Source organism: Phocoena sinus, chromosome 2 (genome assembly GCF_008692025.1).
Source record: "Phocoena sinus isolate mPhoSin1 chromosome 2, mPhoSin1.pri, whole genome shotgun sequence".
Lineage (NCBI taxonomy): Eukaryota > Metazoa > Chordata > Mammalia > Artiodactyla > Phocoenidae > Phocoena > Phocoena sinus.
Genome location: NC_045764.1, coordinates 51,372,081 through 51,386,204, shown reverse-complemented (window position 1 = coordinate 51,386,204; position 14,124 = coordinate 51,372,081). Strand labels below are relative to the sequence as shown.

The window sequence follows — 14,124 nt, the reverse complement described above, 5'->3', positions numbered from 1 at the left end:
TGAATTAAAATGAAAGCACAACATACCAAAACTTATGGAACACAGTGAAAGCAGTGCTCAGAAGGAAATGTATAGCTGTAAAATGCTTACATTAAAAGAAGGATCTCAAATCAATAACCTAACTTCACACCTTAAAGAGCTAGAAGAGCAAACTAAACTCAAAGCTAGCAGAAGGAAGGAAATAATTAAGATTAGAGCAGAAATAAATAAAATAAAGAATAGAAAAACAATAGAGAAAATCAACAAAACCAAGAATTGAGTTTTCAAAAAAATTAACAAAATTGATAGACTGATTAATTAAAAAAACTTGAATTACTAAAATCAGAAATGAAAGTGGGGATATGACTACCAATTCTATAGAAGCAAAAAGGATTATAAAAGAATACTGTATGAATTCTGGCATTGGGATTGACATGTATACACTGATGTGTATAAAATTGATGACTAATAAGGACCTGCTGTATAAAAAAATAAATAAAATTCAAAAATTAAAAAAAAATACTACGAACCATTTATACCCACAGATCGGATAACCTAGATGAACTGGACAAATACCTATAGAAACACAGAGCTTACCAAGACTTAATCACAAAGATCTAGAAAATCTGAATAGACCTATAACTAGTAAGGAGATTGAATCAGTAATCAGAAACCTCCTGACAAAGGAAAACCCTGAACCTGACAGCTTAACTGGTGAATTATACCGTACATTTAAAGGAGAACTAATTAATCAATCCTCCTCAAACTCTTCCAAAAAACTGAAGAGGAGAAAATGCTTTCTAACTTTTTTCTATGAAGCTAGCATTGCCCTCATACCAAAGCCGGATAAAGACACTACAAGAAAAGAAAACTGTAGTTCCTTATGAATAAGAAAACAATTTCCCTTTTGAACATTATTACAAAAATTCTCAACAAAATACTAGCAAACCAGAATCATATTGTGCACCATGACAAACTGGGATTTACTTCTAGAATGCAAGGATGGTTCAACATACAAAAATCAAGCAGTGTAATATACCACATTAACAGAAGGAAGCAAAAAATCACATAATCGTCTCAAGTGATGTTGAAAAAACATTGGATAAAATTCATCTGTCTTTCATGATAAAAAATACTCAACAAACTAGGAATAGAAGGAAGCTACCTCAACATTATAAAAGGCATATATGAAAAACCCATAGTGAATGTAATACTCAACGGTGACAGATTGAAAACTTCTCCTCTAAGATCAGGAACAAGACAAGGATGCTTACTTTCACTACTTCTATCCAACATAATACTGGAAGTCCTAGCCAGAGCAATTAATCAAGAAAAAGGAAGGAAAGGAAAGAAGTAAAATTATCTATGTTTACAGATAGCATGAGCCATGTAGAAAATCATGAAATCCTACACACAAAAATTAGAACTAATAAAATAATTCAGCAAATTAGCAGGGTGCAAAACCAGTATACACAAATCAGTTGCATTTCTGTAACTAACAATGAACAATCTGAAAAGGAAATTAAGAAAACCATTCCATTTACAATAGTGTCAAAAAGAATAAAATACTTAGGAATTAAAGAGGTGAAAAACTTGTACACTAAAATCTACAAAACATTGATGGAAAAAAGAAGACATAAATAAATGGAAAGACACTGATGTTCATGGATTAGTAGTCTTATAATTAAGATGTCAGTACTGCCCAAAGCAATGTACATATTCATGCAGTCACTAGCAAAATCCTAACAACATTTTTCCTTGCAGAAATTGAGAAATTCATTCTAAAATTTGCATGGAATCTCGAGAGACCCTGAATAGCCAAAACAATCTTGGAAAAGAAAAAGTTGGAAGACTCATTTCCTGATTTCAAAATTTACTACAAAGGTATAGTAATCAAAACACTGTGATACTGGCATAAAGACAAACATATAGACCAGTGGAATCGAATAGAGAGCCCAGAAATATACTCTGACATATGTGGTCAAATGCTTTTCAACAAGACTACAAAGACCATTCAATGGGGAAGTGACAGTCTTTTGAACAAGTGGTGATGGGAAGACTGGATATGTACATGCAAAAGAATGAAGTTGGACCCTTACCTAACATCATATACAAAAATTAATTCAAAATGGGTTACAGACCTGAATGTAAGAGCTAAAACTATAAAAATCCTAGAAGAAAACATAGGGGAAAACTTCCTGACATTGGATTTGGCAATAATTTCTTGGATATTATACCAAAGGCACAGGCAACAAAAGAAAAAAGTAGACAAATTGGTCTTCACCAAAATTTAAAACTTATGCATCAAAGGACACTATAAACAGAGTAAAAAGGCATCTCAAAAAATGGGAGAAAATACTTGCAAATTACATATCTGATAGTATCCAGAATATATAGAGAACACCAAAAATTCGACAACAACAACAAAACTAAACAACCTGATTTTAAAATGGGCAAAGGACTTGAATAGACATTTTTCCAAAGAAGATACACAAATGGCCAGTAATCATATGAAAAGCTATTCACTGTCACTAATCATTAGGGAAATGCAAATCAAAACGACAATGAGATATTATGTTACTCTCATTAAAATGCTGTTACTAAAAAAAATTGTAAAATAACAGGTGTTGACGAGGATATGGAGAAATGGGCACCCTTGTGTACTGTTCTTGGGACCATAAAATGGTGCAGCTCCTTTGGAAACCAGTATGATGGTTCTTAAAAAAAATGGAATTTTAATATGATCCACTTCTGGGTATATACCCCAAAGAAGTGAAAGCAGGGTCATGAAGAGAAACTTGTACACCCATGTTCATAGCAGCATTATTCACAATAGTCAAAAGGAGGAAGCAACTCAGTGTTCACTGAAGGATGAATGGGTAGACAAAAATGTGATACATACACTCAATTAACTATCATTCAGCCTTAAAAAAGGAAGGAAATTCTGACACATGCTACAAGGATGAACCTTGAGAACATTATGTTAAATGAAATAAGCCAGTCACAAAAGTATAAATACTGTACAAATACTGTATGATTACACTCAAATGAAGTGCCTGGAGTAGTCAAATTCATAGAGACAGAAAGTAGAATGGTGGTTGCCAGGGGCTAGAGCAGGATGGGGAATGGAGAATTGGTGTTTAATAGCTGCAGAATTTCAATGAGGAAGATGAAAAAGTTCTGTAGATGGATAGTAGTGATTGTTCCACAACAATCTGAGTGTACTTAATGCCGCTAAACCATACACTTAAAAATGTAAATTTCATATTATACATATTTAACAGAATTTTTAAAAACCCACCCTGCTTACTGTCTTTGCACCATCTATAAGCTCATCAAGGTAGGACTGTGTGTACACCTTTGTCATTATTTCCCCAGTGCCTTGTACATGTGCAGGTGATCAAGAAATTTTTGTGGCATCTGTGAACTCATAAATGAGCGACTAATGCCATTTTCTAACATCCTTTGCAAAGGATTTAGTGCTGAAGTTGTGTAAACACTGGCTTTCCTTTTTTAATTCCTCAATTAATTTACTTCTGAAAAGCCTTTTGTATTCTAAGCATGTCACACAGATGTGGTGTCCTAAACTCTGGTATAAAGTGTTTCTACATAAATGCAATTACATATTTACACCTCCCACACAGCCCACTGTGCTATGGGTGGTCCCCTTCAGCCCCTCTCACATCTTGTCCTTCAAGGAGGAGGTATCAAGATGGAGCTGATAAAACAAGTGTGGTGGGAAAGAACTGTTCTGAGAGCATGCTTGGCTGCTACAAACGACTTCACCTCTGAGCCCTGTTAAATCAGTCTTTAGAGCAACAGAAGAAGTGGCTGCTGTGAGAGCAGAGTCACTTTGGTCATTTTTGAGGACTTGTAAAGCATGGAAGCCAGTACTAAAACAACCCTGGCATTGTTGCAGGAAGGGGGATCCCTTCTAGGGCCCAAGAGTGGGCTCTTGTCTAACACTTGGAAATGAATTGACCAGGGAGACATGTGTGCTAACAAAGCAAGAGACTTTATTGGGAAGGGGCACCCGGGTGGAGAGCAGGAGGGTAAGGGAACCCAGGAGGACTGCTCTGCCACATGGCTCGCAGTCTCGGGTTTTATGGTGATGGGATTAGTTTTCAGGTGGTCTCTGGCCAATCATTCTGACTCAGGATCCTTCTTGGTGGTGTGTGCATCGCTCAGCCAAGATGGATTCCAGCGAGGAGGATTCTGGGAGGTTGGTAGGACATATGGACTGGCATCTCCTTTTGACCTTTCCTGAATTCTTCAGGTTGGTCGTGGCTTATTAGTTCCATATTCCTTACTAGGACTTTCTGTTGTAAAACAACTCATGCAGGGCTTCCCTGGTGGTGCAGTGGTTGAGAGTCCGCCTGCCAATGCAGAGGACACGGGTTCGTATCCCGGTCGGGAAAGATCCCACATGCTGCGGAGCCGCTGGGCCCATGAGCCATGGCCGCTGGGCCTGCGCGTCTGGAGCCTGTGCTCCGCAATGGGAGAGGCCACAGCGGTGAGAGGCCCGTATACCGCAAAAAAAAAAAAAAAAAAAAAAAAAAAAACAACTCATGCAGATGGTTACTGTGGTGCCTGGCCAGGTTGGGCGATTTCGGTCAGTGGTTCCCCTACCAGCATCATGCAGAGTGGTCCCGTTTTAAAACAAGGAATAAAGGAGCTTTGTAAATCACAGAGCAGTGAGCTTGGTTCTTGTATCAGTCAGGGGTTTTGATTATAAGCAGAAGAAACTAGATCTGGGATAACTGAAGCAAAAGAGGAAACATGTTTTTGGAGCCGTATACGGAGGAGCCCAGAATCAAAAGGAAGGCTGGGTCACCAGCCTCAGAACTGGGGGGAGGGTAAGGGGCAGGAGACTCAAGGGAGAGGGGCCAGGCAGCAGGAGAGAGCAAGGTTGAGTTCCGGCCAGGAGTATGGGCTACAGTCTTGCTGCCACTGTTGTGTCCTGGGACCATCTCTCCACTGCCAGTGCCCCTCTAGGGCTTCTGTGGCAGGCAGAGTGAGTTTCCACCTGCTTTGGTTTCTACAGTGGAAAGAGGGTTCCTTCCTTTCTCCAGAGCTCCCCCAGTGGGGAACTTTCCCCAATGAAAACAACATCTTTAGCCAAAAGAGAAAAGGAAATTTTAAAAATCCCAGCAAAGTGTCCAGACACTACACAGACCAAAGCATAAAAGAGGTTCACTCACATGACATATGATTCTATGGTTCCACTTTGGGGTATATACACAAAATGAATTGAAAGCAGAGTCTCCAAGAGATATTTTTTCATGGCAGCATTATTCACAAATAATTCACAAAAGGAGGAAGTAACCCAAATGTCCATTGAAGGATAAACAAAAATATATATGTGTACATATATACACAATAGAATATTATACAACTTTAAAAAGGAAAGAAACTGATGCATGCTATGACATAGATGAACCTTGAGGACATTATATTAAGGAAATAAGCCAATCACAAAAAGACAGGTTCTGTATGAGTCCACTCATAAGAGGTGCCTAGAGTAGTCAAATTCATAGAGACAGAAAGTAGTGGTGGTTGCTGGGGGCTGAGGGGAGAGGGGAATGAGAAGTTGTTGTTTAATGGGTACAGAGGTCCAGTTTGGGAACATAAAAAAGCTCTGAAGGTGGATGGTGGTGATGGTAGCACAATAATGAGAACATATTTAACACTACTGAACTGTATACTTAAAAATGGTTAAGATGGTAAATTTTATATGTTTTTTACCACCATAAAAAAAATGAGATGCACTCACTAATTCCATTCAGTTATATTTATTGGGTACCTAATGTGCGCTGGGGACTTCCTAGGGACTGGGGATCGAGTAGGGGCCACAACAGGTCCCATCCTCATGGAGCTCATGTGGTGGCACCAACAGACAGTACTCAACACACAAATCGGATTTGTGTGCAAATTTTATAAACTGCTATGCAAAGATCCAGGTGATAGCAAGTGACTGGGGCAGTCAGGGACACCTCTGTGATGAGTGACCCTCCACTTAGAAGGGAAAGCATTACACTGACATAAGGAGCCAGCCAGTGGGAGTCAGTCTGGCATTTGGGAGGCACAGGGAGAGGTGATTCCTGGTGGGTGATGGGGAGGGTGGGGCACAGTGAGAGGTGCTCCGGCCTCCCCCTCAGGGGTCAGGGCATGGAGAGCCGGCTTCACTGCATGTGCGACGGGGAAGCTGTGCAGGGGTCAAGTAGAAGAGTGGTATACACTGATTTGTGTTTTAAAAGATCCCTCCACCTGGCTCAGAGGGGTATAGAGTCCCACTGGGCTATGTGTCCCAGCAATCCGCTCACCTGTGCAGGAATGTGTGGAGGGAGAAACTTCAGCCAGACCTGTGTCTCTGAGCTGTCAGCAAGCTGCAGTGGGTGCCGTGAGTGGGCTTTGGTTGATTTTCCAAATATGCTGTAGTGCCTTTTTATGTATGTGACTTTATTTTCCTTTGGTTGGGGGTGCTGGTGACACAGAAGCAGGAATATTTTAAAGAACAAACTGCAGATGGAAACAGGTGGTGCTGACACTAGAAGCCGTGGGTTTGGGCAGCCAAATTGGAAAATGGGGCCACTTGAAAGAGCTTTGGTTGTTTTTAGCTTCCTTAACAACCAGAGTGGAATGAAAACCTGAGCCGCTCCAGGCAAGTTCTGTTTGGAGGAAAAATGACATCAATTTGACTCAATTACCATGTGAAACAGACAACAAGCCTCTCTGGTGAGCAGAGAAACTAGCAGCCCTGCTAGAGCGCTCACTGGTTCCCACACCCCAGTGGCCATGATGGGAAGCTGCTGGGGGCCTTGTGGAATGCAGATGGCTGGGCCCACCCCCCTCCACCGGATTCTGATTCATGGGGTCTGGGGTGGGCTCCAGAATGCGTTTCCAAAATGTGCTCAGGCCATGTTGGTGCTGCTGCTTCAGGGACCCCTCTCAGAGGGACTACTAGAGAATATAGCCCCCTCCAGGGTGCGGGTCTGGATGGGTGCGGCCTGCGATGTGAGGGAGTCACCTCCACGTCCCATCTGTCCCTGGGGAGGCCCTAAGTCACCAGGTAGGTGGTGCTCATGTGAAAACCCCACCCGGCATTGCGAACAGCTCCTCCCCACGTGCCCCCATCACCTGTCCCTGTCTACCCCTCCCTGACCGTGTCCCCTGTTGCCCAGCCAGGGGAGCCCTGCAGTGTGCTGCTGGCAGTGGGTCCACCCACTTGGCCCCCAGGCTGCCAAGGAAATGTGACAAATGAAGCTGGGGCTCTGAACACTTGCCAGGATGCAGCCAGAGCTGGATACAGGAGACAGACTTTCCAGACAATTGGTTGTGCTCTTCCCTCCCCATCCAGGTGTCTCCCTAAACATCATGGGGCCGCTGCCTCCAAGACTCTCCTGAGTGTGAATTTCCATGGCAGAGGAGAACAGGGAGACTTCCTTACATGTCTTTGAGGCCTGCTGCTTTGTGTTCTGTGGCTGTCGTCGGATTCTCGCCCGGCTCGCCCGGCTCGGCACTGGGCCTTGAGGGAGATCCTGTGCGTCTGCCTGGCCCTGCGCTCTGCTGGGCTTTGTGGGAGCATGGTCTGCTCAGGTGACAAGGTGCTTTAGCTGTGGTCACTCCTGCCTGCTCTCCTGAACATGGGCATCCCAGTTACACATCAAGGGGGGTACCTTCCGGCAGGCTTACCGGAGAACGTTGTTCAGAGCATGAAGCTTCTTGTCTTAAATTAATTAATGAAAAAGTTTTAATTTGGTAAAATACACATAACAGGATTTACCATATAGTCATTTTTAAGTGTACAGTTCAGTATCATTAATTATATTCACATTGTTGTGCAATCAAACCTGAGAACTTTGTCATCTGGCGAGACGGAAACTCTACACTCATTAAACAACAGTTCCCCATCTCACCCTCCGTCCCAGCCTCTAGAGCATGAAGCTTTTCTCCCCCTCCAGCTCACATATTTTTTGTGTATTTGCTCCAAGAAAAGTACCTGAGCCTTTTGGGGTCACGGTACATGGGGTGTGCAGAACTGTCCTCAGCCGGAGAGCAGGGGGGATTCTGATGAGGGAGTTTGTTTCTATAGCTTTGTCCTTCCTGAAACTTGCATCATTCCGTTCAGGCTCTGTTCTTTATGCTGCTTTCAGGGGGCGTGTCAGAACATCACTGAGAATTGCTTTCCTGTGTTATTGCTTTAAACCCACAATATTCTTTAATGTCTTTGGCTGCCATTGCTGTTACAGGCATTGTTTAGATTGCACCTTGAAACCCTGTGTGACTTGAATTTTCTCCCTCATAATTTCAAGTTTTCATTCTTTCTAGTTTTCATGTTTTGAATTGAGGTTTTCCAGTTTGGGCCCAATCCTAAGGCTGAATATTTCTGGAAAAATTTGATTTACAGCCGTTGGGTGGTTCTCAGAAAAAAGGAAAAAGTTACGTGCTTTTCCCTTCTTCACCCAGGTTTAAGGATAGGTAGTTAAGGTATGACTTCAGAATTGGCCTACAGATGGTCTAGTATAAAAAAAATGACTGCAATTTTGTCCTTGAGGAAAGAAAAAGTTTTGGGAGGGGGTAGTGAGAACAGAAGAACTGAATATGTTGTATTTTTCCTTGTGGGAAAGAATATTAAATTACACAAAGATTCTGTTTTGCTTTAATAATAGTTTTCAAAGAGAAAAATCCAAGCACTGACACAGCTAATTCCTTTGTCACACAGATGCTCAAGCACTGTGCGTGCCTGGCTTCTGCCGCTTGTGTGCCCGACGCCGTGTCCAGCTTCACATGGCCTGAATTAACTGTGGCCACGCTGTTGGCTGTGGTCATCGCTTTATGTTGCTGCTGATGTACTGGAGAGAAAATTTTAATGCCCCTGCTAGAAAATTCTCCCTCTGGATTATGTCTGTCAGGAAAAAAAAGCATATTCAAAACCAAGTGAAATAAGTTAGAGAAAAACAAACACTGTATGATTTCACTTATATGTGGAATCTAAAAAACCTGAACTCATAGATACAGAAAACAGATTGGTGGTTCCCAGAGGTGGGGGGTAGGGGTATGGGTAGAGGTGATCAAAAGGTACAAGCTTTTATTTGTAAGATAAATAAGGTCTGGAGATGTAAGATACAGCATGGTGACTATAGTTAACAGTACTGTATGGTATATTTGAAAGTTGCTAAGAGAGTAGGTCTTAAAAGTTATTTCACAAGAAAAACAATTGTAATTATGTGAGGTGATGGATGTTAACAACTTATTGTGGTAATCATTTTGAGATATGTATATATTATATATACTATGATATATAGTATAATATATATAATCATGTTGTATACCTGAGCCTAATACAATGTTGTATATCAATTATATATCAATAACGCTGAAGAAAAGGACATAATGAAACAAAATTATTTTCCCAATTTAAAAAGAAAAGGGGGCTTCCCTGGTGGCGCAGTGGTTGAGAGTCCACCTGCCGATGCAGGGGACACGGGTTCGTGCCCCAGTCTGGGAAGATCCCACATGCCAGGGAGCGGCTGGGCCCGTGAGCCATGGCCGCTGAGCCTGTGCGTCCGAAGCCTGTGCTCTGCAATGGGAGAGGCCACAACAGTGAGAGGCCCGCGTACCGCAAAAAAACAAAAAAAAAAACAAAAAAAAAAAAAGAAAAGGGAATATTTAAAAGATTCTTATCTCTTCCCTCTATATCTTACACTACTACCCTCATCACCTACTCCATTGTACCTCCCTGAATCCTGCTGTCTCCTGAGAAGGAACTCAGGAGGATCGTAATGATCTGGGGGTCCTCAAATCCTATGGTTCTCTTCTGTCTACGTCACCTTTCATTCCTTTGCCTTACTTGAGTTTTCCTATCTCTCTTCTCCTTGAATCCTTTGATTTCTTGATGTTGAGATCCTTATAATTAAGTTCTACCAACAAGAGGTGCAAAACTGAGAGGGGCATATCCTTTTCTGTTACTATAACTTTATCTCACTGACAAACTTTTGTTAGAATGAGCAATTCAGGGAAAAAAGGAATATGGCCTTTTTGGCTGGACAATCTGGATATGGATTGTAGTCATAGTTGACTGGCAGCGGGTCTTGAGCTGGTGGCTTTATGTCACTGAGTCGTGGTTGGTGGAGACACCAACCTTGATGGGTTATGATGAGGGTTAGAGAAGATACAAGTTGACACGTGGCAGATGGCCACAGGCATGGACCTCCCCCATCCTTTCATAAAGATCCCCTTCACCTTCCTGCAGGAAACACCAGAATCAGCAGACATCCATTTCTGTTTTTCAAAATCACCTGTCCTATACATTTTTTTCAACCAACTGATTTCCAGTTTATCTTTACATGTATATGTTTGTATGCACACGTGTGTGTGATTCCAGAGTTTTCTCTTTTACTTGTTTCTCTTGAGGAATTTATATTTATGGGAGTTTTTTGGACTCAGAAGGCCTTTTAAATAAAATCTGGGCTATATATCTCACATATATGTATTTTTTTGTTCCAATAAGACTTTATTATGAACATTGAAATTTGAATTTCATATAATTACTCTTTAGATTTTTTTTGTACTGCAAGAACACAGTTTAAAAAATTTTTTTTTAATTAATATAATTTTTAATGAATAGAATTTATATTTCATTTAATAAATAAATACATTTATATTTTATTCAGTTATATTTTGTGTTTTAGATTTATAGGAAAATTGAACAGGTAGTACAGAGAGTTCCCATACACAATTTCCCCTATTATTGACATTTTACATTAGTATGGTATGTTTGTTATAACTAATGGACCAATATTGTTACATTGTTATTAACTCAAGTCCATAGTTTGTGCAGATGTCCTTAGTTTTCACCTACTATCTTTTCTTTGTTCCAGGATGCCATCCAGGATACCGCTGTTGTTGTTGTTTTTATTTTTGTATTTATATCTCTATTTCTTTTTTTCTCTCTTGACAGGTATTCAATATGTTTCAGCACCAGAGCCTTGGAATTAAAGTTAACATTCAAGTTACCAAGCTTGTCCTGCTACGACAGCGTCCTGTAAGTCCCCATCGGCACAGTAATGGAAAATGTAACTGGTCTCCAGGCTTCCTAGTTGCTGTTGAGCGCTGAGGAGGAGTCCAAGTGTTGTATTTTATCCTCCTTCCCTGGCTTTGCAGATGGCAACACTGTGCCCTGGGCCAGGGACCAGGGATGCCTGGTGCGAGGAGGACAGGTACTGTTACTGGAGGCTTGGTGTGTGGTTAATCTGCTCAGAATCTCGGGGAACCCTGAGCAGTGGGCCTGTGTGCCTCCCTCCTTCACTCCCGCATGTTTCATGGGTGCAAAGTTGATGGTGAGGTCTTTGGAATCATGGCTACTCTTCTGGAGCTATACCTGAGCTTCAGGCCAAATTTGGGTGCCCTGTAATATCATTTTCTGGTCTTTTGATTGCATTTCCTTATGAAAGTGTTACCTGCAGAGTTAAGCAGTGAACGTGAGAACGTTGGGTATGCTGTTCAGTTTGCCAAAAAGAAGAAAGCTTTTCTTTAATGACATAGTCTTCATTCGAACTTATAGATAAGGCCCCTGATGGCCTCTCTCTGGGTCTCTGCATCTTCCTACCAGCATTGTGGGCAGGTGACATTGAATGACGCCCCGGCGAGCAACTGTCTCCACCTTAACATCCACACTGTGGTCAGAGCATGAACTCTGGCTTCCCTGGGCATTTGCTTCTGTAACTGCCCCCTTATTTCTTTTAGGCCAAATTGTCCATTGGGCATCATGGTGAGCGGTCACTGGAGAGCTTCTGTCACTGGCAGAATGAGGAGTATGGAGGCGCACGGTACCTCGGCAACAATCAGGTTCCAGGAGGCAAGGACGATACGCCCCCCGTGGATGCCGCTGTATTCGTGACCAGGTAAAACTAGACTCTGCCTGGAGCTGCAAGGAGAAAGGGAGGGCATTTTCCATTGGAGAGGACAGATGGCAATTTGCTAGGAATTCAGGCTTGGAAATCAGACTTTGGGTCACATGTCCGAACCTTGGATTCCTCTTCAATAAGATGGGGATAAATGATAGTCCTACCTCCAAAGTGTGAGGATTAAATGAGCACAGGAAGCACTTCTCACAGTGCCTGGCCCAAAGTAAGGACACAAGTGTTAGCTATTATTATTGCTATTCTTATCATTAATATAAAACTATGGAAATCCTAGTTACCCAAGACTCTTAAAACTTCCAAGAAAATTCATCTACTATCTCTTCCCAGCACCAAATATAATGCTTACTGGAAAGAGCTCATCTGTGTTTGAGGCTGCTTCCAAAGTGGGAGAAGTGAATACCCTGATTTTCCTATGGAGAGAAGTCCATGCAAGCATGTGGGTGCTGTGCACAGCCCATCCATGGGCACTCTTGGGACAACAGCAGTGGGCAGAGATGCCTGTGGAATTCACGTAGAGGCTCCATTTGAAGCAAGAAGCTGAGTTTCTTTATAGGCTACAGAGCTGGACTTACTCTTCCTGACTGAGAGGGAAGCCAAGGAGCCCGGCAGTGGACAATAGAAACCAAAGGCAGCTTTCTATGCAGATAGCAGCAATGTTATTTTAGTTTTCTAGGGCTGCAGTAACAAATTACCACAAAATGGGTGGCTTAAACAACAGAAATTTATTTCTCACAGTTTTGGAGGCCAGGAGTCTGAAATCAAGGTGCGGGCAGGGCCGTGTCTCTCTGAAGGCTCAGGAGGGGAGGATCCTTCCGCCTTCTTCCTAACTTCCGGTGGTTGCTGCAATCCTGGGCATCCCTTGTCTTGTAGATGCATCACTCCAGTCTCCTCCTTCGTCACATGGTGTTCTCCCTGTGCCCACATTTCCTTCTTCGTGTAAGGACACCAGTCGTTGGATTGGGGCCCAGCTTAATCCAGTGTGACCTCATCTTAACTTGATTACATCTGCAGTGACCCTCTTTCCAAATAAGATTATATTCACAGGGACTGGGTGTGGGGTTAGGACTTGAACATATCTTTTGGGGGACACAGTTCAACCCATGATAGGTATAGATGTGGCTATTTCATTTTTTCCCTATGTCTCAAATCTCTGTTAGAAAAATTGATTTTCCTTGGTTGTTTTACTTCAAAGATGTAAATAAAATGTGTTATGTGTTCACACCAAAATCCCCTTTTAGAAAATATGCGGAAATGTTTTGTGATAATTTAATCCATTAGGTTAAAATACAAAATTTTATTTTTTTGAATGAATATATTAACTTTGAATTTTAAGATTTTTTTTTTAATTTACGGAAACTACTTCCAAAATTACATGCTTTCTTTTTCTCCAAGTTCAGAGAAAGGGAACAGTTTACCATGTCTTTAGCTTAAAGATAGCCTGCCCTTCTAAGAAGAGTTAAATCTGGTTTAAGACTTTGGTTTTGAGTCCAGAAGGGCTCTTATTTTGCATCTCTTGGGCCATAAACAACAAGCCCCTGGCCTGATGACATCCTGAAGGTAGCTGGGGATGATCTGTGACCCCAGCTTCAGGCACCCTCTACCAGGCAATGTAGCACCCTAGCGTTCTCCTCTTAAAAAAACCCAGAACATGCACATTGCCACCATCAGACACCAACTAGATGCCTAATCACTCTTGTGGATGATTCATCAATTGCCAACCCTAAAGGGTTAAAATGTGATCTGTAGCTCACTGATCCATTATGAGAACACTTGCTGCTTCTACAGGATGTGATTAAATGTATAATGGAACATTTGAGAAGTCTATTCAATAATTCTGATTGCCAGCATTGGCTGGTGGTCTACCAGGAACCAAGGACAAGGCGTGAGCATGACCTTGTACTTGACTTAGATCTGGATTTGCCCACCCTGGTGAGTGCTGGGAAGCCCTAGGTACCACCTCTCCCAGCAGCTCTGGCTCCCACACTCACTGGCCAGAGGCTGCCATGGCTCAAGGCACTTTGAAATAGCTTTTGGAGCCTATGGGGCTTTCCATAAAGCACTGAGGATTACAGTATTGGTCTTATGGCTACCACCCTTTGAGAGTGGATTTGATTTGTGGGGCAGGCAGAAGTCCTTGGAAACCATATCTATATGTGACTATAAATTAATGTGATTGATTTTCCAAATGATAATTAAATGAGTACTAAAGTCCTTTCCTAGA

At 41.9% G+C, this 14,124-nt stretch overlaps 1 protein-coding gene across 1 annotated transcript in view; it reads left to right on the top strand.

Annotated features, from left to right (window-relative positions):
• Positions 1-14,124, top strand: part of ADAMTS17 (ADAM metallopeptidase with thrombospondin type 1 motif 17) — a 351,240-nt gene that overhangs the window by 76,977 nt on the left and 260,139 nt on the right. Inside the window, 2 exon segments of the mRNA XM_032623836.1 lie at positions 10,940-11,023; positions 11,725-11,882. Coding sequence (XP_032479727.1) covers positions 10,940-11,023; positions 11,725-11,882 — 242 coding nt within the window.